Here is a 22,153-nt window from a genome sequence, read left to right as displayed (position 1 = left end):
CGAGGTTCTCCAAGAGGGATTTCAGTCTTTTTAATTGGTGCAGTTGCGATCGACAGTTAAATGGCATCACTGTTTACACATTTCAATTTTTTAAATGCGATAGTCATTCTTATAGACTAGCTAATATATATTGGGTTGTCCGGAAAGTCAATGCCGATTTTTGATAGGTGGTGCAGGTCTGAATATGTCGAAATGACTGAAAACAAATAACATATATGTGTACATCCCTTAAAATGTGGAAAGATTGTGGAACAAAATAGTACTTACATAATTCAATAAATATACATATAAATAAATGTATATTACAATTCAAATATGCCTTTGAAGTTTTCTTAAAAATTGGCACGAACTTTCTGGACAACCTAATATTTATATATTTGTTCATACACTTTGTATATTTTAAACACTCTTTAAAATATATGAAGTTATACTTGAGCTATATTTAAATTTAAAAAAAAAAAGAAAAAATTAATATTTTGTGTCTTATTGATAGAAAAAATTTGTAAGTCTCCCTTTGGAAAGCTTTTTGTTGTAAATGGGACCAACAAAAAGCTTGAAACTCCACCAACATTTCTTCTCCAATTTTCTTCATTTATTATTGCCTCAATAATTCTGGCTCGTTTCGAAAATGTAATCGTTTTCTTCTTACTCGTTGTCTTTCGCAGTTTTTTGATCATTTTAGAAAATATCGAAAAGAGAAACTTCGGATTGTTCGTCGTTCCCAGAGATTGTTCACGGATCGGTTATGCAGCTGTTGCGTTAGGCACATTCGTGTCATCCGTGGCTCCTTTGAGCTTCTGCTGGCTCATCCTTTTTCTTATCCGTGTTCCCTCGTTATTATCGCGGTCTGCGGCCGTCTTGGGAAGAAAGTCTTCCGTGTCGAGCACATGTCATCAACCATCGTGTCTGTCACGCGCGATTTGCGGGAAAGAGACGCGAATCTGACAACCGTTGCTAAGAAGTTTCGAGTAAATTTCCGTATCGGAGACAAAGGAATTTTTTAAATTGCAACCTCGCGAGAATACTTCACTGTCGCGTTTGAGATGTCCATCGAGTCCCTCCGTCCATGGTCTATCGCGTTTACGGTCACGGGTAACGAGTGATGAATTGCTCTTTGTAAACTGTGCAACTTCTTCGGTATTGTCGCTAATTGGTAACGGTAGATCGATGACTGGCGCTATTTTGCAATGATGAATTGTGGTTGAATCGTGGATGAATTTTTTGTCTGGTTTGAACCGTCAGGGAAACTCGAATTTAATATTTATGAATGAAATATGAGGAGTAATGAAGAAAGCAATAGTTAGTTTGACGAGTAGTGTCGTTAAATCGTGTGCTTTTTTTTGGTATATAAATTAAACTTAATAATATAATATTCTAATGAATTAAAATTGAAATTTGACGTGCCTGTTAAAATAATGGAATTAACAGGTTGATCGACAGTGCTTTTCACTGAACAACGAAAACTATTAATTCTGAAAGTTAAGTGTCATAGAAAATGAATTTAAATGAAATACTTGAATTTTGATGAAGTTACAGAACTAAATACCAAAAAATGAATGTTTCATTACGCAGTTTCCAAGAGTCTGTAAACAAAATTAAATCGAAGTAGAAATTTTCAAGAGTATTAGTCTGGCAGTGAACGTGTTAATAGCTGGATGAACTAGAGAAGATTGATGAAGAATAGAACAGTGTCGGTGCTTTTGTTCTTTTACAGACGCAGGCAAACCTATTACACGCGCGGTGACATCTTTTTTTAGGAGTTGACTTGAGAACCTTCCAACCATGCCGAGAAATATAAGCCCGTTTTAACCCTCAACCCGTAGGGTAAGGTCGAAATGGCTCACGCTGTTCTGTCAAAGGATTGTATCTGATTATTTATAGCTTTGTGAAACTTTGAAACTTCACGCACTTTGCTCTAGGTCTGCTCTTGAACTTTAGAACGTAAATAGATGAATTGCTGGAAGCAACGTGCAAAGTTGATACTTTAGTGGCGTTGTTTACACTGAAAATTAAATATGAAGAGGCAATCTTTATTTGGCTTGATGTTATGACATTTTAAAGTTAGTATGCAGTTGCTGTACATTATTGAATAATTATTTAGTATATGGTGTTTTGATACTATACTGTTGCTGACTTTAGAGTGTCATATTCTGAATAATCAAATTATTAAAGACGTCAAGGAAAGAATAAGATTTATTTTTTTTTCAACTTTGTTTGGAGTAACAAAAAATGTTAGATGATTTGTGTAAAATAAAGTATTCGAAAGTCCTTTTTGGAGAGAGATCCTGGCCCACTGCTGTCAATTTTAGATCGAAAAGAATAGAATTGCCGAGCTGAGATTCGAATCCAGATCAGTTAGCTCGCTAGGCGACTGCTCCAACCAATTAAGGCCACTCTCGTCGTCAACGAATTGTTTCTCCCTAACCGCCCTATCACGAATCGCTGTGGTCTAGGATTCCAGTGTTAAATTGAAGGAATTTATAGTACCGCTTATGATTTCACTCGCTATTTCGTCTTTTTCTGTTATAAATTGCCCAGCTAACATCAAACTTATAGCTAATCGACTTAGCTTACGACGAATAACGTGATTATTGTTTCTATCAAAATAAAGCTCGTACTAAACATTTTTAATTTTAGAAGACCACCCTCGTAGTAAATGTAGATCATTTTTATTTATAGCCGTATGCTATTTATAGCATTTATTTATTTATATATACTATGTATAGCCTTCGCTATGGATGAGAACTTTTCACCGAGGAATTAAATAAATTCATTCTGAAGATGAGATATTCAAGAATATAAATCGATAAGAAATTTCAAAAATAAATACTAGTTTAAATTCACGAAAAGTATGTTTCAGTTGTATAGAAACAAAGTGGCAGGTTCGCATAAATTTTCACGAGCAGTTTGCCAGCCAACGTAATATATACTCACAATGAAAAATTTATTTCGGAACATTACTTTCTATCATTTAATTTAGTCAAACTTCTTCGATAGACATAAAGTACGAAAATACGAGGGTCGTTCAGAAAGTAAGTTTGACGGTTTAATTACGCTGTGAAAGAATGGTCAAAACACAAAAACAAGGTCATTTTTAAAATTTTCAGACAATTTTTTATTTTTCTACGTAATCCCCACATCTCTCGATACATTTCGTATAACGAGTAACAAGCTTTTGAATTCCCAAGGCGTAATGATTTTCCGTCCACTTTGCGTCCGCTGGTCGTCGTTCGTGCTCTTCATCGTGCAACTCTTCGCAGCCATTTAGGAACGCTGTTCGCCAACGCGTAACCATCTGCAGGCTCACGCATTTATCGCCGTAAACGGAACATAATTCTCGATAAATTTCTGTGGCTGTGAATTTTTTAGCGGCAAAAAAACGTATTATACTACGCGGTTCACACTTGGACGCAAATTTTAACGGAATCGCCATGATAAAATGTTACAAAACACGCGACAATCAACCTACCAGAGTCTACGACACACGAAACTGATCAAAATAAATGAGAGAACATGTTCCTAAAATTTTGTAGTTCTACCTTCTCACCAAGACCAGCGTTAACATCGTTGACACGTTGACTGCCAAACAAATATTCTTTAAAGTTTCTACTAAAATGAAATATTATTTAAACTATCGGAGACTGCATAATCAAACATTTATCGTCGTATTTATTCTCGTAATTTCATCAAAATCCATGAATTTGGTTTAAATTCATTTCCTTTGATGCTTGACATTCGAAATTAATTTCGTTAGTTCTTCAGTGGAAAGCACTGTCACCCACATGTGGGTGACATGGCGATCAACGTGTTAAACTTAATTTCTGAACGACCCTCGTATTTATGGGACTGACTGTATCATGAGTTCGAGTCCTGGTCCAGCGGTCCGATCAGCCTTTCCTTCCGACGTTATCGCGGCCGTATCAGTGATTGGTACAAGCTGAGGGTATCAACTCGACGGGGGCGTGTCGGTCGCATGTCATCAATCATCAACGTGCGTGGCACGCGAAAACGGGAGGAAGCCGCAGATGTCGGTGCACTCGTCATTAACGCTCGAGCTCTTGCCTTCTCGGCGTCTCCAACGAGACACTTTAACCCTAGCGCGTGTGCAAAGTGCGTGCACGTGCACCATTATGGCCCACCATTGGTGTACCGTGCTGGACAATTACATAACGTTGGCATATAGAACACACATGCAAGCAAAATTTATTAAACGCTCTACTTAAAAGGAGAAGTCTACTTCGAATAATTCGAAAGTGCATATTTGAGAATTTTTTCAGGGGCGAACGAAAAATTTCCTGGGGATGAGTTTAACACGTTGGTCCGTCACGTCACCAAGAAATAGGTGACAGGACTTTCCATTAAGGAACGAAAAATATTAATTTTAAAGGTGAGACAATGATGAAAATGAATCTGGACAGGATTCGTGAATTTGACAACGTTAAAAAATGAAATACTGCGACAGATATTAAATTGTTTGATGTTCAATTGTATGGAGACAACATTTTAACTTTATATTGGGTTGTCCGGAAAGTTCGTGCCTATTTTTAAGAAAAATTCAAAGGCATATTTGAATTTTGATGTATATTTATTGAATTATATATGTACCATTTTGTTCCACTACTTTTCCACCTTTTAAGGAATGTATACATGTTATTTGTTTTCAGCCATTCCGACATATTTAGACCTATGCCGGCTACTAAAAATCGGCATGGACTTTCCAGACAGCCCAATAGAAATTTTAATGAGTTTTAGCTTGGCAGCCAACGTGTTATTAAGGGTATTCGAGAGAAGGTTTTTCGATGCATGTGTCCCAATTTTTGTATTTAAAAATATCTTAAATTTACAAAGTTGTGGGTTTATTATTGTTTACTTGAGTATTCGAAATTCGAAACACAAGCATTTTTTAATAATACATTAAATTATGCAGAAGTAGTCTGTAGGAACTAGAATAGTAGAATGTTCTCGTCTCGAAGGAACTTCATCTAGCGTAGCACACTTGCAATTAGGATCGTTGCTTTAATTACTTAATTAATGCTGGTTACATTAGGATTTACATTACCAAAGGTGTAATCATTATAGGCTCTAATTGCCATAGGGGAGCTGGTGAATTATGGTTATACACTTCGGGTTACACAGAATCATTCTTGCGTTCTAGTAAATAGATTTAAATAATAAAATTCATAACTGCATTTATTGTTAATTCTTGAGAAAATTGTAAATAGAAATGTTGTAGTTAGAGAAATTCATATTAGGAATACATGCACCTTTTGTGTGAAAATTTTATTTTCAAGGTTCAAAAGTACCTAAACAATAATGATTAAATAACATAATATATATAATATAATAGTACACTAAGTTAAATTTATTTCTCGCTTGGAAATCGAACAAAAATAATACTTGACCTTTACGCTGACACCACGGAGCCTATAAACATGTATTTTTTTTTCGTTTTGGTCATACAATAAAGTACTATATGAACCATCATTCATAATGTCAGTCTAAATTTATAGTCTCCAAGATGTGTTATTCGCGTTTATGGGCCATCAAACGATGTCTAGTAAACATTTCATAATTTTGCATACGATCATATTTACTATCAATATTTTCCATACACATGCATATGTATTTCAACATAGTCAATATTGTTATTCTTATTCAAACTCTCTGCATTTATGTTTATAATTTCAAGTTTAAACCAATCCTTTATATAAAGAAAATTCAAAGAAAAAAACATTTATACTAGTACCACTATTGAATTGCGAACTAATCAATTGTAATTTTTTTTTCTTTTTCTTTTTTTTTTAATAAGCTTAACGTCCCATCAACATCATGGGTTATTAGCGACTTATAGAAACAGTACAGAGTTATTACATTTTGTTAAATAACTCAATAGTCTTGCAGAATTCTACTGAGGTGTCCAGGTATATGAAAGAATAGTTAGCTTCACTGATACTATTGTGGATGTTTAACTTCCTCCTGATTTCGTTGTATTTGGGGCAGACAAGGATGATATGGTTAATAGTGACTTGGGTGTTACATTCGTCACAATTAAATGATTGGCTTCTGTCGAATAGGTATGAGTGAGTAAACTTGCTGTGGCCACTTCTGATTCGTGTTTTTGCCATTTGCTGCCTTCGGTTGAATTTTGGATTCGTTTGTAAATCAAAAAAACTTTCTATAGCTTTATGAACTGTGCTAGCTCTATATGTTCTCTATTTTGCAGTCCAAGACTGCCTTAATAATGTTTCTAGGTGTTTAACGATTTTAGCCTAATGAATTCCAATTCCAATTGATCGATAGTCTATTTCAACTAACAGTTGATCCAATTGTTAATGCAATTTCTTCTTTCCGTCTTTCTGCGCAAAGTATCCAACTTCCTTAAATATATAAATTAGGATAACTGGATTCCAAATGCTTAAGAGTTCGTAACGCATTTAAGTAGGATATTTTCATAATGAATTATTCACGAGGTCCTTGCACACACCAGGAAAGGATCATCCTCGTCGCCGAGAAGATTCTTACGCGCAGCTAGCTTGTCCTTCGTTTATTCCTGGCGACTAACTAATCTCGTTACTTTCGTTCATCGGCGCGGAAACATTTTTCTCCGTTATAAGTCGGTTCCAGAGAGCTACGTAGAAAAATATTGTTAATCAGCATGAAAGGCTCCACGCCTGCTGGAATTTCATTTCGATACCCGTCTCCTATCGTTCATCGGATCAAACGTATCGCCGTAAATCATTTCCAATCGTCGCGCGAAAAACTGTCGATTCCATTTACCTTTTTTTTTTTTATATTAGATACTGGAGTTCGTGTAGATTTATATTGGAAGCTTCGCTGCGCAATAATTTCGCATTTTAGAGACATTTAAACGTATGGAGCAATTAAGTTACATTGTAAGGATAGGACAATTATTTTGTTTTATATGCTGGAATATTATGTGAAATATTATTTATGTTTCCTTTTCTATATACTCTGTTTTTAATGATTTTCTGTGCACAATAATTTTACATTTTAGAGGCATTGAAACGTATGGAGCAATTACAATGGTCCATTGAGACTGAGTGCTCGGACTGGCTACCTAATTCGCATACACACACATGCACACATGGAGCAATTAAATTACATTGTAAGGATAGGACAATTATTTTGTTTTACATGTTGGAATATTATGTGAAATGTTATTTATGTCTTCTTTTCTGTGTACTCTGTTTTGATCGACTTTGTACACTTTTATGAATTGCAACACAAATTTAATGTACTGTTAATATTTATATGTTTCAAAGAATTTTATTAAGTATTATTGAAATGTACTATTCTTTGCGTGCTTCACTTTTATCGATTTTTAGAAAGGTGAGTGATTTGCTCGTACACTACTCTTTTAAATGGCCAATTCAATTGTAAATATTTTCTGCTCGTCATTTCCGGTAATTTGCCGCCACAACAGGATGCGTTGAATGGCTACCCGGAAATTAAGAGAAACTATCGACGAAGCTAACTTTAGTCGTAATATTTCACGTGAGTTTCGAAATAGGCACTGCACCTCGATTCACGAGTGAAATTTTTCTGAATTTTTTTTCTATTCCAATTCGAGTTTGAGCCAATTTTATATATTTAACTTTTGTAGTTAACTCGAAATTTATTCAGAACTTCTGTTCATCGAAAATATAATTTCATTTTATAATAGCAATTTCTATCGATCGAATAACGAACCAAACCGAGTTTACATTTCACTCGTTATTTATTAAAAGCTTTGTAATAATTCATTGGATAATTCATTGAGTAATATTTGAATGTAATTCAGATTGCAATTTCTATCTAACGAGTAAACATTTCGCACGTGCCATTCCCACCCAGATGAACATTTCTCAACTCCGTAAAATCTTGCTGAATATTTCCTCGCACAATCGCATATAATATACACATTGATTGCGGATGAATGCCACCAAGATTTCTGTGGAGAATAAGTCGATTCATCGCATGAGTTGCTACCACATACAATTTATTCCAAACCAATTTTCCATCGAGATCAGCATGCTACATCTCGCCAGTAGCGAAGCAGATGGGGTATTCAAAGATCGTTCGAAAGAATAAGAGAAAATGGATAAAATACACTGTGACTCGTGGAAGGATTTTAACATATTTGGCCTAGGTGCAGATTTTCTTTAACATTTTTTTACGTGTATTTTATATCGCAAATATTATAAAATGAACTTTATTTTAATTATATTTTTTTACAATATTCTATACTGTGTTCATTTTGTAGCTTCTTTTACATTCGAATTCCCTATGAATGATCGCCACATCACCAATATTATAGATGACAGTTAGTTTAGGTAATAGAAGAACTAAAAAAATTAATTCTGAAAGTTAAGCGTCAAAGAAAATGAACTTGAATGAAATACTTGAATCTCAATGAAATCGGCGCTAGAAACATTGAGACCGTGTTGTCGCATGCGATAACTCACGTTAAGATGTGTTTCGCGGGGTGCATTGAAAGGATGGTCGACCGTTTTTTACTTGAAGCTCGATGCAATTACAAAAATACGCCATGAATGTTTCATTATGTAGTTTCCAATAGTCTGTAAACAAATCGTGTTGTCGCATACGATAACTCAGGTTAAGATGTGTTTCGCGGGGTGCATTGAAAGGATGGTCGACCGTTTTTTACTTGAATCTCGATGCAATTACAAAAATACACCATGAATGTTTCATTATGTAGTTTCCAATAGTTCGTAAACAAACATTAATCAATGTAGAAATGTTCAAGAGTATTAGTCTGGCAACCATCGTGTTAAAACTTGAAAAAAAAGAAAGAAAGAATGAAATTACTCGTGAATGAAATGTTCAAGAGTATTAGTCTGGCAACCATCGTGTTAAAACTTGAAAAAAAAGAAAGAAAGAATGAAATTACCCCTATGGCTATTGTTCGGCGGCCAGCAAAGGTGCAAACGGTTAACGAGCCTCGTGTCGGGGCACGTGGCCTAACCCTGTCAGTCAGGCTCGGTATCCGTTTACAGGAAGCGGGCTATTTACCGTTTTTACTCGAGTGTCACTTACAGCCGTCTGGTTTCCTCGTCACGTGCCACAGGGAAGCGGAAGAGCGCGGTGGAGCTGCTCCAGGAGACGAAGGCGTTCTACGTGAAGAGCGAGACCGTCCTGGACCGGAAGCAGGAGTTGAAGAACAGCGGGCATCTTCAGGTATCCCAGCTGAGCGCTCCTGGCGCGCCACCCAGGCTGCTGAGAAAATGCGGCACCGCTTCCATGTGCTCCATGCAACCGACGTCGCCGTCGCAACTGCCACCTGCCACGCTGACGCCGCCCTGTTGCTGGGCGTCGTGCCACGAACAGGACAGGCGTAAGTCTCATCGTGAAAGTATCGTAGTACACCTTCGCGGCGCGTATAATCGATTTAACTCCGGGCATTTAAGAGTCGAGAACCGCGCCACCTTTTCCGTTCTATTGCCACGGGCAACTTGCCACGGGCCTGGATAGCTCCAAGTGGCCGTCTAAGTATACTTTGGAAAGCTCCGTAGAAACGCTTCCTCGTAGATATAGGTGTTCGAAGACGAGTAGCCGCTTTGGGTATCGCGTTTACCAGTCGCTTTGCTGGAAAGTATTGCTTTGATTTTGTTCTTTTGGGGGATGAAGGCACCTGACTCGAACGCCAGCTTTGGAGGGGGAGGAAGTATTGCTTGGGATCTTTATGAAATTATGGATTGGTCTCTCGAGTAACAGAAGGCAAGTGCCATTGACAGAATTGTGTGGCACCAGAAGTCTCTAACAATTTTCATATTTTTCTTTAGTTAACACGTTGATCACCATATATAGGTGTTAGTTAGACATCACAGGAAATGAATCTAAATGAAGTTCTTGAATTTTGATGTAATTACAAAACTAAATATACCACGATAAATGTTTCGTTACCTAGACTCCGGTAGTTTAAATAATATTTAATCTTAGCAGAAATTTTCCAGAATTATTCGTTTGGCAGTCAACGTGTTAACGAGTGAGAGGAGGAATTTGTTTTTTTATAAAATGATAATTTGTAACCTCAGAAGTGAAACAGTTCAACAATCATATTTTTCCAGATCATATAGTTTAGACACCTTTAGTCAACACTGCATCTGTTAGGTTGTCCCAAAAGTTTCTTTCGCTTTATTAATAAGTAATACATGCACAATAGTTTATGTTTTATGTTACATTACTGAATTGTCCACGATTCATTTTGCTCAATTACTGTTACAACATGAATATCTACGTAATTAGATTGTCAATTTATATAAACACGATCACGTAAAATAATTGAGTGCAACTCGCGAAAGAAACTTTCGGGACAATCTAATAATAATCCTGTAAGAAGTACCTCTCATCCAAAGGCCCTGGAAACTTTATTTATCCTCAACCACAACATCTAAATTCCCCTCAAAATAAAAATCAAATCTCATTAAAAACAACAAGTAATTCTCCCCTCGCACCCTCAGCATAAATCACAACAAAAATGTAAAATGTCGAATTGCCTTTCCATCCCCTTTAAAAATATATGAACTACACAAGAACTAAATTTACCACTCCAAGAGGGGGTTAATTCCCCCCCTTTCAGTTCCTCCTGAAAAGCACTTGTCCACGCTGTGACCTTTCCTCCGTTAATGAAAAGGCTCGCGAACGACTCGTATTCCGACTGCTTGAGGTTTTTACGATACCAGATGCTTTCCACGGATTAAATGATCGTACGTTTTCACTTAATCCTTTGCGGTCAACGGCTGCGGTATTCCCGGCAGCATACTTCAGCCGTTTCGGTCGCGCGTCAGGAAACGATCGGCTCGTTTACTGTCAGCGGTTTTGTTTAGCACAGATGTAGAATCCGTTGCGCGGAGTCTCTGGGTCGGAAAGGACATTGTGCTTATCCCTTTCTACGGCTAGATAACATTCAGGAATTCAAAGCAGACGGGAGCCGAAGATCTAGGCGATACCGGCTAATGGAAAAAAAAAAGTTTTTCTTCTTTTGTCGGATGAGAACTAATCATAACTTTTCGTTTCGTACGTTGACGTGGGAAATATATCTGGTAAGAGAAATACAGAAATGAACGTTCCCCTAGGGCGATTTATTTATCATTTACTACGAGTTCGTATCAGTTGTCGTTCACCTATTTAAATGGATACGCGAAATGTGAATTGAAGTGTTAGGGAAAATGTAATCATCCTCTGTTTGTACAGTTTTTTTTCTCATATAAAAAGAATATTAAATGTGAAGTTTGGATTATAATATTTGCAGAGTAGAATAAATTTCTATTCAGGTTCAATTTTTCGAAGTACGTTTGCAAACATTTTATTTCGCACTTTATCTTCAGAGACACGAAGCTTTGCGCTTCTTCTTTTCCTTTTTATACCTTCGACAAGTTTGGAAATCACTGGCTTATCGGTTGACCGGCCGCTTGTTTATTTATGTTGGCATCCGGGTCCCTCGCGTATTTTCTTCCCACTGCAAAGTAATTTCAACCAATGCGATATACGATACCCCGCGTCCGTTCGTGTTACTTCCAAAAGATCGATTCGATCGGCCAGGGTGTTTCGACACCACGACGCAGAGCAAGGGTTAACTTGATCGTAATTATCACTTCCGCGATCGACGACGCGGTTAATGTATTATTAGAGTTGCTGGGCGTTGACGTAACGCCGCGTTTTCCTTTAATATGTAATCTTCGTTTTCTATCGTAACCTAATCTCGGTAATGTCAGTCGCCACGCCGCGTGAATTACGGTTGCGCAACCCAGGTATCCCTCTTTATTCGACGATCTTCTTCTCGAATGAATGAAACTGGCAATAAACATCGAAACTTCATCTTTTACGCATTTTTTGGATTTCTTTCGAAGAGACGTGAGATACAGTTTTAAGTAATTTCAGTTTTTATTTGTAGTTTAATGTTTAAAATTGCCAAGAGACGTGGTTTTTTAACTGTTTGGAACGGTGTACTTAGAAACATGCACTTGGGTCTTCATTACCATAAGTAGACAATCTTGTATCATAATTATTGTTTAACCTGCGCCTGCACCTACACGAATAATATTAGGGTTATCGTACAAAACAGCGACTCGTTGAACCTTACCCTTTCATCTTGCCTTGTCTAAGATTAAGGTAGCTCAGAAGATGACGCGTATTCCAGTCACTTCGTTCTCTGGTTATTTTTAAACCTACTATCGAATCGAGACATTTGTATTAATAGATTAGTACACTGTTGGGACAGCTCTCCTCGATAACGAAAATATTTTCATCCTTCTGCGTTTTGGAACGAGTCCCCAAAAGCCAAAGCGAAGCTTCCACTTTCTTCCGCTACTTAAAATGCTACCCTTTTGTCTCGCCACATCTTTCTCCTTTCCTTCGAGGGCTCATTCATCGCCATCAACTCCCATTCAAGGGCCACGGTTTGAAAAACGTTACTCTCATACCTCCATACGTTTGCACTCGTACATTCTTCCTCGTCATGGCGAATAAACTCGTTGAGTAATAATAAAAATAATGAAAAAGAGCAAGAATAATTACCACCATTCATTGTCTCGGTATGTTAGACGGTCACGGGAGCGTGAACAAACTAAGAGAAGGTTCAAACATTGAAGCCTAATTCGTTTATTACAAAAAGACACTCCATGAATAGAATTTTATTTAGAATTTTAAATTGGAGAATGAACGCATCTTTATTCGTTTAACGGCCGAGCGACCGACGAAGGACTGCGTCGAATAACGAAAGGAGGTTTCTAAAGCACGTTTCGGTTTTGTTAAACAGCAGACGGCATTCTGAATCCTCAACAAACACTGCCACCCGCGCTGCCACCGAAGAGTCCACGGTTGGTTCCCGTTCCGCAGCGGCGCACGATTTCAGGGCCACCGAGCAGTACTGGTGGAGATCAGCTGCAGACGAAATTACGTCGACTGCTAAACACCGACAGCAAGGAGAATGTCTTTTTCCCCGAGAACCCGTCGCAAGTGGTCATTCAAGCGAACGGCGTTCCTCGGGAGGAGAAATTCCGCTACTCGCCTGGGAGCTTGTCGCCCAATTTCCGCGACGAGGATCGAGGAAAGGTGAAACGTCACTAGAAGTCGTTTAAAGCGATGATTTACCATTTGAACGATACGAATATCGTATAGATAGGCGTAGAAATGAATTCTGTGTCTTTATTGTCAATCGTTTATAACTCTTGTATTAACCTTTTTCAAAATGAATGTCTCCCCAATTTGTTTATCCCCTATTCTTTTAATTCGCTTCATTAAACGCGACGCTCGCATAAATTTTACTTAGCGATTTAACGCAGACGAGGAATTGTGTAACTCGGTTTCACTTTTCTAATTTATTACAATCGCGACCGTATTAAGCACGTTTTGCCTACGTGAATATGCGTGTAAATAACTACTGGCAATGAATTGTAACCGTGGTAGCGCTACGGGGAGGAAACGCAGTCGGTAACCGGAAGCTGTACATACACGTGTTCGTGAGTTTAACACGGAAGACGTAACATATTCTTCCACTGTATTAAATACGTGCATGCCATAATCGACGAGATTGTCGCGGAATTTGTGATACTCGTAACGACAGATTCGGCTTACGAATTTGAAATTACGAAACAGTGTTAATAAACGCTCTTGGATTATGTTTTTTAATCGAATACGATTGGTATTTTTAGTTTAAGTGAAAGTAGATAAGATTGGGAACTATGTATTAGGGTCTAGGAACTATGTATTATGTCTAAGGGAAAAAATTTTCAAGGTCTTTTTTTTTATAAAATTTCAAGGTCATCGATGTTTTTTTAATGGAATGATATATTTTCGTTAACATAATGTTGTAGCTGACAAAATAACGAATTCATCCATGTACTACAATATGACCTACAAATGACCTTCAGACCAGGAAAATGGAATAAATAAAATTCAATGTGTAAGATTGGAAATCTTAGGAAACATTAGAATTAGAAATCAGAGAACAAGAACGTCTTTAAACTGATCAGCAGTTGCAAACACGAATGTGTACAAACACATAGATAAAGGTATATCATAAATGTCTTCCTGTCAACACCGAATATCTGTTATTATGTTGTGTATTGCGATACATTTGAATGTATAGCAGCTCAAGTTAATATTAATTTGAATATTCAAAATATTTTGAACATTTTCCGTAACAGGAATAAACCAAATGAATCTCACACGTTGAATTTTGTGCACAATTCAGTAATGTAACATAAAACATAAAATATTGTGCATGTATCACATGTTAACAAAGCGAAAGAAACTTTCGGGACAACCTAATACAATAATTTATGTTCACAGCGCTGCTTGCAACAGGACGCCCGCTTCAAATTCGGCCGCAGCAACTCGCACTCGCACACGTCCGGTAGGGCCGCAAGAAAATCGACCAGTTCCCAGTCGGTGGAGAACACGGCTTGCCACAAATCTTTGCCCGATCTTCACACGAGCACTCGACGACGGGCGTCGCTGTCGCCGCGCGCGTCGACGAAGTCGTCCAAACCGTCGGGGCACCATCAATCCGCGAACAATTGCCCGGATTGCGAAACTAGTTCAGATTATTCGGAGCACAGTTTCAAGCGGGATGCTGTCTGTTACCGCAGGTATTTAGAGCGTTTTCACGCGTGTCTCGCTGAAATTATAATGGCCGAATGTTCAGAATATCTCGAGGCCCTCGAAGCTTTTATGGCCTAGAATTTTGCAGTTAACATTGCTCAGGAATTGCTCAGTCCTTCTGGAAATGGTTCCTGATACTTTGCCAGCAGTGGTTGGGGGTACGATCAATTGGTCGCTCAAGGACACCAATAAGAACTGGATCCAACCTGTTTACCTTCGGTTTTAAAGTGCTTATGTAGAGCTATAGCATGTCTCTGTTGTTATGCGCAACACAGATGAGATAGATACTTAGCAACTTTCCATGTATGATTAATAAAAGTTTTAGTATAACCCTTTGTACTTCTAAGGTCATATTGGCCAGAATGTATAGCTTAACAATACACAAGTAGTCAAACAGAAGAGATTAATCCTTCGCTGCAAAGGTATTAGTGTGATCTGTCTATACTTAGGATCTTCAAGGCGAGAGAGTGACAATGGGAATCGATTTTTTCCAAACGCGTGGTGTACCATTGCAAAGTTGTTCCTTTTATCTTCAAGGCAACAGAAACTCAATTACGTTTGCTCCATTCGTCTTCGAGAGATGAAAGGAAGAGAAGAGCCTTCACAATGCTGTGGTATTTACGCTGAAGGATTGAGTGAAACTAGAAATTGCGTCTTGTATGAATGATTCACATCGGGGTTTTGAGCGACTAATTGAAGTTGATTAGACTGTAGACTATAGGAAGCATGAGTACCCTTCAAATGGACACTACTCACAATCAGAAATCAAAGCAGTGTTAATTGCAATGTTCATTTTATATATATATATTTTTAAATATGAGACTACAGTCCCGCAATAAGTATTACAACCGACGACATGATTTTGTGTTTGAAAACAGATCAAAGACATATAATACATTTTGTTTATTTATTTCACTATTGATCATTATTCGTGGAAACACATTTCATGAATGGAAGACAGCTTTCTCTCATAGTATGAACATCATTCACAAGAGGACTCAACCTGTCCTTTTAACCTACTTTTGCAAGATGATTCATCACAAGCCCCTGTTGCTATGTATAAAATATTAGTAATTCGATACTTCTGGAGATGTCTTAACCTGCGATGAACCATTCTGCACAAGTTAAACGGTAGAAGACATGGTGAATCCTTTCTGTACAAGAGGCAACCTTGCAGCTCCATGCACTAGAAGCACCTTCATTTCGGTTGTAACACGGATTGCGGAACGTCGTGTATACGGTTTCTGATCATTTCAGTTCCAGACATATTAGACGCTCCTTCGGATCTGGTGGCGGTGATGCCAGCAGCGTGCTATCATCCGGTGGTCGAACGCACAAGTCTTCAGGTTCCAGCAAACTGAGCCATGGGGCAACCGCGAGGGATTCTGGCGGATCATCCGGGCACTGTACGCACCGTAGCGAACCGCCACCGATAATACAAGTACGTTTGAAACATCTGTCACGTAGTCTATAACTGGAACCGCTAGATTCATTGAACGTGTAACATTCTCTTTAGGATTGCTGGAGTCATATACGGCGCGACAGTGGTGCATCTACTCAACACTCAACGGAAAAAGAACGCTCGAGAGGCGGTAGTAGTTATGTTAACGGTACCCCGCCTTCCGTTGTGAAACATTACAGTCCTGATTCCGAAAGTAGCAACAGTCAAACGGACTATAGCCCAACATGCAATTCAAGGTATGTAAATACAGTTAGTGAACTTACAGAGAATATGAAAGACCTGGCTACATAATTAGAAATAATTCTGGCTTATTAAAATTGAATTACTGTTGGTGCCCTGAGTGAACAGTAGAAGGAGGATATAGTTAACAGATTTATAACTTGAAAGCCAGGTTGTATATCTTTGTATAGACTCTTGCTGTGGTTTTTCGTTTTGATCTTGCCGTATCCTTTCCACATCTCATAGTTCAGGCGCTTTCCTTGTCGTTGCATCCTGTATTCGTCTCTCCTTGTTGTCAGCCTTGAACAATATTGTGAATGCTCAAACAATATTGTGATTGTTCTGCCAGGTTTTCCGACGGCTGGAAAGAAGGCCGCGGTCGGCCAATTTTGAGATCAAAGTCAGATATCAGTGATCGCTACTGGCGCCAAGACAATGGTCGATCTAACAAAGTGCCTGCTCGACCTCCTCGGTCAATAACTCAACTCGAGAACTTCTTTGATCGTTTGGGTCTCGATTCAGATAATTATCAACGTATCACGGAACCAGACTCGAAGACGTCGTCGCCTGTATTTTTCGACAGCGTCAGCTCCGTCGACTCGGCGTTAGGTCTTTACTCGTGGGTTGGGAACAACCAAACAAATCAGGGCAGCCAATGGCAGAACAATAATTGTAGCGTTGGTATGAGCAACGAGGATTGCAACCAGAGGGTCAGCGATCCCCCGAGTATCGTCGAGCGCAACGCTCGAATCATCAAATGGCTCTGTCAGTGTCGAAAAGTGCAGTTTGGGTACAGTTAAACAACGAGTTTGCGAAGAGGACAATCGATACTCCAGTTTCATTAACACGCATTCAAGTCAACGAATGTAGCTCTTCATCTTGCCAACGATATTTTTCACGCATTGCAGAAACCTATGCCTTAAGTTTTAAGTTCGTTAGTAATAGTAGTAACGTTGAAACACCTTCGTCCTGCTTCATTAAGTTACTAATGCCGCAACGAGTGGCATCTTAATTTATGATTTTCTTTTTAACTTCGGAAGACCATGTGCCATCTACTTTTATATCTTCTTATGCATTTCTTCCTATATATTTTAGTATTAAATTGTTGCTGAGAAATTTCGGCGTGACGTTCATTAGTTTTGTGAATATGTTTATGTCAAAATTTGTACATATAATCGGTAGACAGAAAAATCGTCTCGTATTTTCATACATAGGGTCGTGTAACTTTTTGTCTGATCAAACGATTTTGTTTTTTTAGCGAAAAAACATGTACTATTATATAGTGATTTTATTAAATTTACAACGAGTTTATGATACACGGGGAAAGTTACGTATACAAAATTTGAAGTTTATGGCGATGTTTTACTTGAAATGATAAATTAAATAAAATACATTAATTGTTGTCACATTTGATCGTTAAAGCTTGTTGCATAAGGTTTGTATGTTTTGGGCATTATGACAGAAATATGCCTTTTGTCTCTCCATTTTTCGAACTATACATTAAAAATTTTAATTAATATTGTCATTTAATGAATAATTCAACGTTGAATACTAACCGACCACGCGTTCCAATTTTTGCGGTCCTATAGGAATTTCGAAAGTCCAAGTTTTGTCTACAAAATAACTTGCCGTGTTTCCATTAGACTTCTAACCCTAATAGTGTTAGTTCGATTTCAGTAATATTTTTCCAGACTCTAGATAATCGTATCAATCCGTTTTCAGCTGTACTTTAAAAATACAAACACTATTGGTACAAAGCAGAACAGATGTGATTTAATGAATTTTTAAGAATTTTTCTCTGTAAAAATGTTCGCTAATGGAATTTCTATAAGGAATTTAAACAAATTTTAACGTTAATGTTTTTATATCTTATAAATCTCGTTAAGTCAATTTGTGTTCGATTATTGCAAAATTATTTTCGATTTAATAAATTTGAAATCCTTTGTAACTTTTAAATTGTGGTGTGAATTAATATTTACATGCTGCCTTGATTAATGTTTAAGAGTAATTTTACAAATTTGATGGACACGTGTAAGTGAAAATTGAATATCAAAAGGAGTTTTTTATATTATTGATATGTTATTCATTATAAGTATCTACTTTGTGCCTAAATAATTCGAAAATTTTATTTTATGAATAAATTATCTTGATTGTTTAATATATCTTTATATACGTTTAGTAGTTTATTAACAAGGTTAATTAAAATTCTATGTATTTTATAAAATTTAATATTATCGTTTAAACATTAACAGGTTACTTAAATTGGTATCTTGTATTTTAAATTGAAAAAAATCACGGAAACAATATGTCGTAGATACGAAAGCTTATAATTTATAAGATGTATTATTCATTTATTGCTTAAAACGTTTCCCGATATATTTTACCGTGCAATAATACTGATGATTCACTTAAATGTTTTTTTTTTATTTTAGGTGAAACTTACTAGATCATACCGATTGAAATAATTTATCTATTGTGTGGCAATCTATTAAAGATATATTATGACTTTGAATGTTTGTAATGGACAAATTGTTACTTATGTGATTCAAGTATTTTAACAAAAAAAAAAGATAAAAAACGATTTATGTAATATGATACAAGAAGAAGTTACTCAACTACTCTCATTTCAAGTGATATAGATGTCTTAGATAAATAGTGAGTTCGCATAGATTGTACGCGAGACATGGTAGTGCATTGCAATTAAAAGCAAAAGAGTTGGAATTACTACTTACATAGTATAGCTCGACAACTTAAACAAGGTCTACGTGGTCGTGGTCTTAGCGCAATAGATCGAAAAGTAGGAATGACACGTAGGGTCGCGTATGTATCAGGTGTCATTCGACACTAGTAAATAAGTAGAATAAGTGTTTTAGTCACTGTTAGTCATCCGATACTGCTGTAAAAGAATTAAAATTATGAAAGGATAACAAGAACGAGATATTGTATTGTTAAGGAGAATGGACTTGAAAATTTAATATCTGGAAAATTGATTGAGCTAGAAGGCTGATATTTTTCAGAATTTAAATTAAAAAAGAAAAAAAAAAAGGAATCTCAGGTTGTGAAACTAAAACTGGAATAGTACGAAAAAAGCTATCATCATGGAGCTAAAGGGTAAACTAAGTCAATAGGGACACCTGTCGTAGATGAGACTGGACAAGCATTCTTTTTCTACAAGGATTTTTTTGTAAGTTGTCGAGCTATAAAATCTTGCATTTTTCAAGCAAATGTATAGTGATGCTTGTGTCGAATACTAGATGTTTCTGTAGTTACATAACCAGTATTTATGGTAACACTTACAGTTTTTGAGAAAAATATATGGAGGGTGTAACCGAAATTATGAGGAGTGTTTTGGCAGCCAATCGTGAAGTGTTATTGCACAAAACTGAGCATAGAATACATATGTTTATAAGAAGTATTTTGCTTATAACTTTTTGAGCTATGCACTGTTTAATGTATGTATATTTAATAATGTTCGACGGTATTTAATTACGCGAGAGTCTATTTCCAAAATTTACATTTTCGCCATGTAACAAGAAATTCATAATATATTTTTACTAGTATTAGTAATTTACATCTTGATTGATAATTTAATTACGAAATGTTCGAAAATTAAATTCTAAAATCTAGTTACAAATTAGAAATGTTATTAGACCAATATTAAATACTTAATTAGACTTATTTTCAAAAAGTTTTAAGCAAAGCAACTAAAACTACAATTATACATTACTTCTTGAGAGTACAAGCACAAGGTGTGTTCTATTTCTACTCTATTAAGATTTATGACCAACAAGTTAGTTGGAAATAGCACTCGTTTCGATGTGTTTTCGATTAACCCGCATTTGAATCTTTCTTTAGGTGTTTAAAAACTTATTGTTACTCGTTATGGTAGAAATATACATTCCATTTCTTTAACATGTGTAGACGAATCTCAAGAAGTAAAAGGTTAGTGTTAGTTTTCATTATTATTTTTGTTAATAGAATTATATTTTGCATCGATGACATTCGTTAATGTAATTGAAGGAATTTTTAAAACATGATGTTGCAATTTGTTTTAGGTCATAGTTTATGTGATCAATGTACTTGTACATTAGAGTTCAATGCGTTGTCTTCATTATCTTATCGACTCGAGGCTTAGACAATTTTAATATTAAGTAGATTTGTTGGAATCTATTTTGTAATTTTAAATCCAAATGTATACTTAAAATGTGGAACTTACGTATGTGCATAATTTGTGATTTATAATATTTAACATTGTTAAAGTCATACATTTTTAATTGCTTTTTTTTATAATCTAGTCACGTAGATCAAAATATGTTAAATTTCAAGATAATATTATTAAATTCCTTCTGTGTACCGCTGGTAATCTTATTTCTAACCCAAATTTCATATAATTTCGTTTCTGATTCAAGTTTCTGTTTATGTCTTATATACAAGGTCGAAGTAATAAACAACTACAACTTATCGTGAAATAATTTCAAAGTAGTCGAAATCTATATGTAAAAACATATTTAATAGATAACAATTACATTTAAAATCATCAACATACCTTCCAATACACGTGTGTCGAGACTGTGACTGGATTAACTTTCAAGTTTTTTACCTTGAATGAAACATTAGCTCGTAGAAAGAATTGCATACATATTTTAAATTACGCGGTTTTTTTTTTAATACCAGTGGCGCCATCGTTGGGAAAACGCTCAAGTTTGTAGCAAAAATAGTTTCCACCGTTTCTAAAAGATGGCACCACTAATTAAAAAGTTGAGGCTTTTTAATTGATTTAATCAAGTTCTATTTTATCGACGTTTAGGCAGGAGCGTATTTAGAAGGCGCGAAAGGCTATATATATATTATGTACACTGTCTTCACACGGCTATACTATTGTCATTATATACAGAAAAACTATATATACAGAAAAAACTATATACACTTCTTTCTAAGATTTTTACAAGAAAACGACTTTATTTCTTTCACTCTTTCTGATGATCTCTTTGCAAGCGCTATCCACCAACTGACTTTTTCCTTCGCTTTTCGGAAGAAGAGAAAGTTGGGAAGAAGGTGGCGCTATGCGTTTCCTGGATTTTTCCCGCCTTCAGGTGGAATATGTCTTTATCGAAAAGCTACGCGCTTTTCTTTGAGTCTCGTGGAAGTAGAGGTCACCACAAAGTCGATAATTATGGCTGCATTAAATAATTATTGATAAAAATGATACATTCGAAATATTAACTAGCGTATTATAGTATTATAAAGCATAAAATCGTATCAATTATTTATTTATGAAAAAGAAAGTATAATTGATTAAAATAATAGGAACTATTTTCACTACAAACTTGGGCGTTTTCCCACCGATGGCGCCACTATTTCTAAATTTGCTCAAGAGCGGCCTCGATTGCGTTTTTGCGTTTTTATTTAAAGTGTGAAAGGAAAGTTTACATCCTTATTACACTACTGTGTGATGCACTATTTTTAACATTTCTTACAACTTATATGATTTTCTTGTTCTCATCCATCCATTCCTTTATCATTCTTTATATTTTATTTTAAACTTTCATCCTTCCATACTTGGTCTCTATTTTATTTCTTCATTAAATTATTTACATTTAAAAAAACAATATTTTTCCTTTTGTTTAATATGCATCGTTCATTCTTATTTGTTCACACTCATTCTCATTCTCAGGACTGGGACGTTAGGTTTCTTGTTATACTTAATTCTAATATTATACATACTCAGTTAATATCATTTGCAAGCTGAGCCTGCCTTTATTAAAACTCAGTTAGACTTTTCATATATTCTTTGTATTTTGTAAGAGCGGCCCCGATAGACTTCATTTCTAATGGGGATGCCAGAGA

The 22,153-nt window shown here is 36.3% G+C and overlaps 2 protein-coding genes across 7 annotated transcripts in view; one reads left to right on the top strand and one right to left on the bottom strand.

Annotated features, from left to right (window-relative positions):
- Positions 1–20,659, top strand: part of LOC128890464 (uncharacterized) — a 46,967-nt gene extending 26,308 nt beyond the window's left edge. Inside the window, exons 3-9 of one of the 6 annotated variants that reach the window (XM_054148962.1) lie at positions 7,016–7,126; positions 9,089–9,355; positions 12,782–13,074; positions 14,314–14,612; positions 15,883–16,066; positions 16,142–16,323; positions 16,656–20,659. In XM_054148962.1, the coding sequence (XP_054004937.1) occupies positions 7,016–7,126; positions 9,089–9,355; positions 12,782–13,074; positions 14,314–14,612; positions 15,883–16,066; positions 16,142–16,323; positions 16,656–17,106 (1,787 nt within the window). In that variant the 3' untranslated portion in view covers positions 17,107–20,659. Of the gene's footprint in view, positions 1–7,015; positions 7,127–9,088; positions 9,356–12,778; positions 13,075–14,313; positions 14,613–15,882; positions 16,067–16,141; positions 16,324–16,655 lie in introns of all 6 variants that reach the window. The other 5 variants (XM_054148961.1, XM_054148963.1, XM_054148964.1 and 2 more) reach the window with 5 other exon arrangements.
- Positions 1–22,153, bottom strand: part of LOC128890472 (ornithine decarboxylase 2-like) — a 107,023-nt gene that overhangs the window by 64,008 nt on the left and 20,862 nt on the right. The gene's annotated exons all lie outside the window — the stretch shown is intronic.

Source organism: Hylaeus anthracinus, unplaced genomic scaffold (genome assembly GCF_026225885.1).
Source record: "Hylaeus anthracinus isolate JK02 unplaced genomic scaffold, UHH_iyHylAnth1.0_haploid 12000, whole genome shotgun sequence".
NCBI lineage: Eukaryota > Metazoa > Arthropoda > Insecta > Hymenoptera > Colletidae > Hylaeus > Hylaeus anthracinus.
This window is presented reverse-complemented; position numbering and strand designations above follow the sequence as displayed.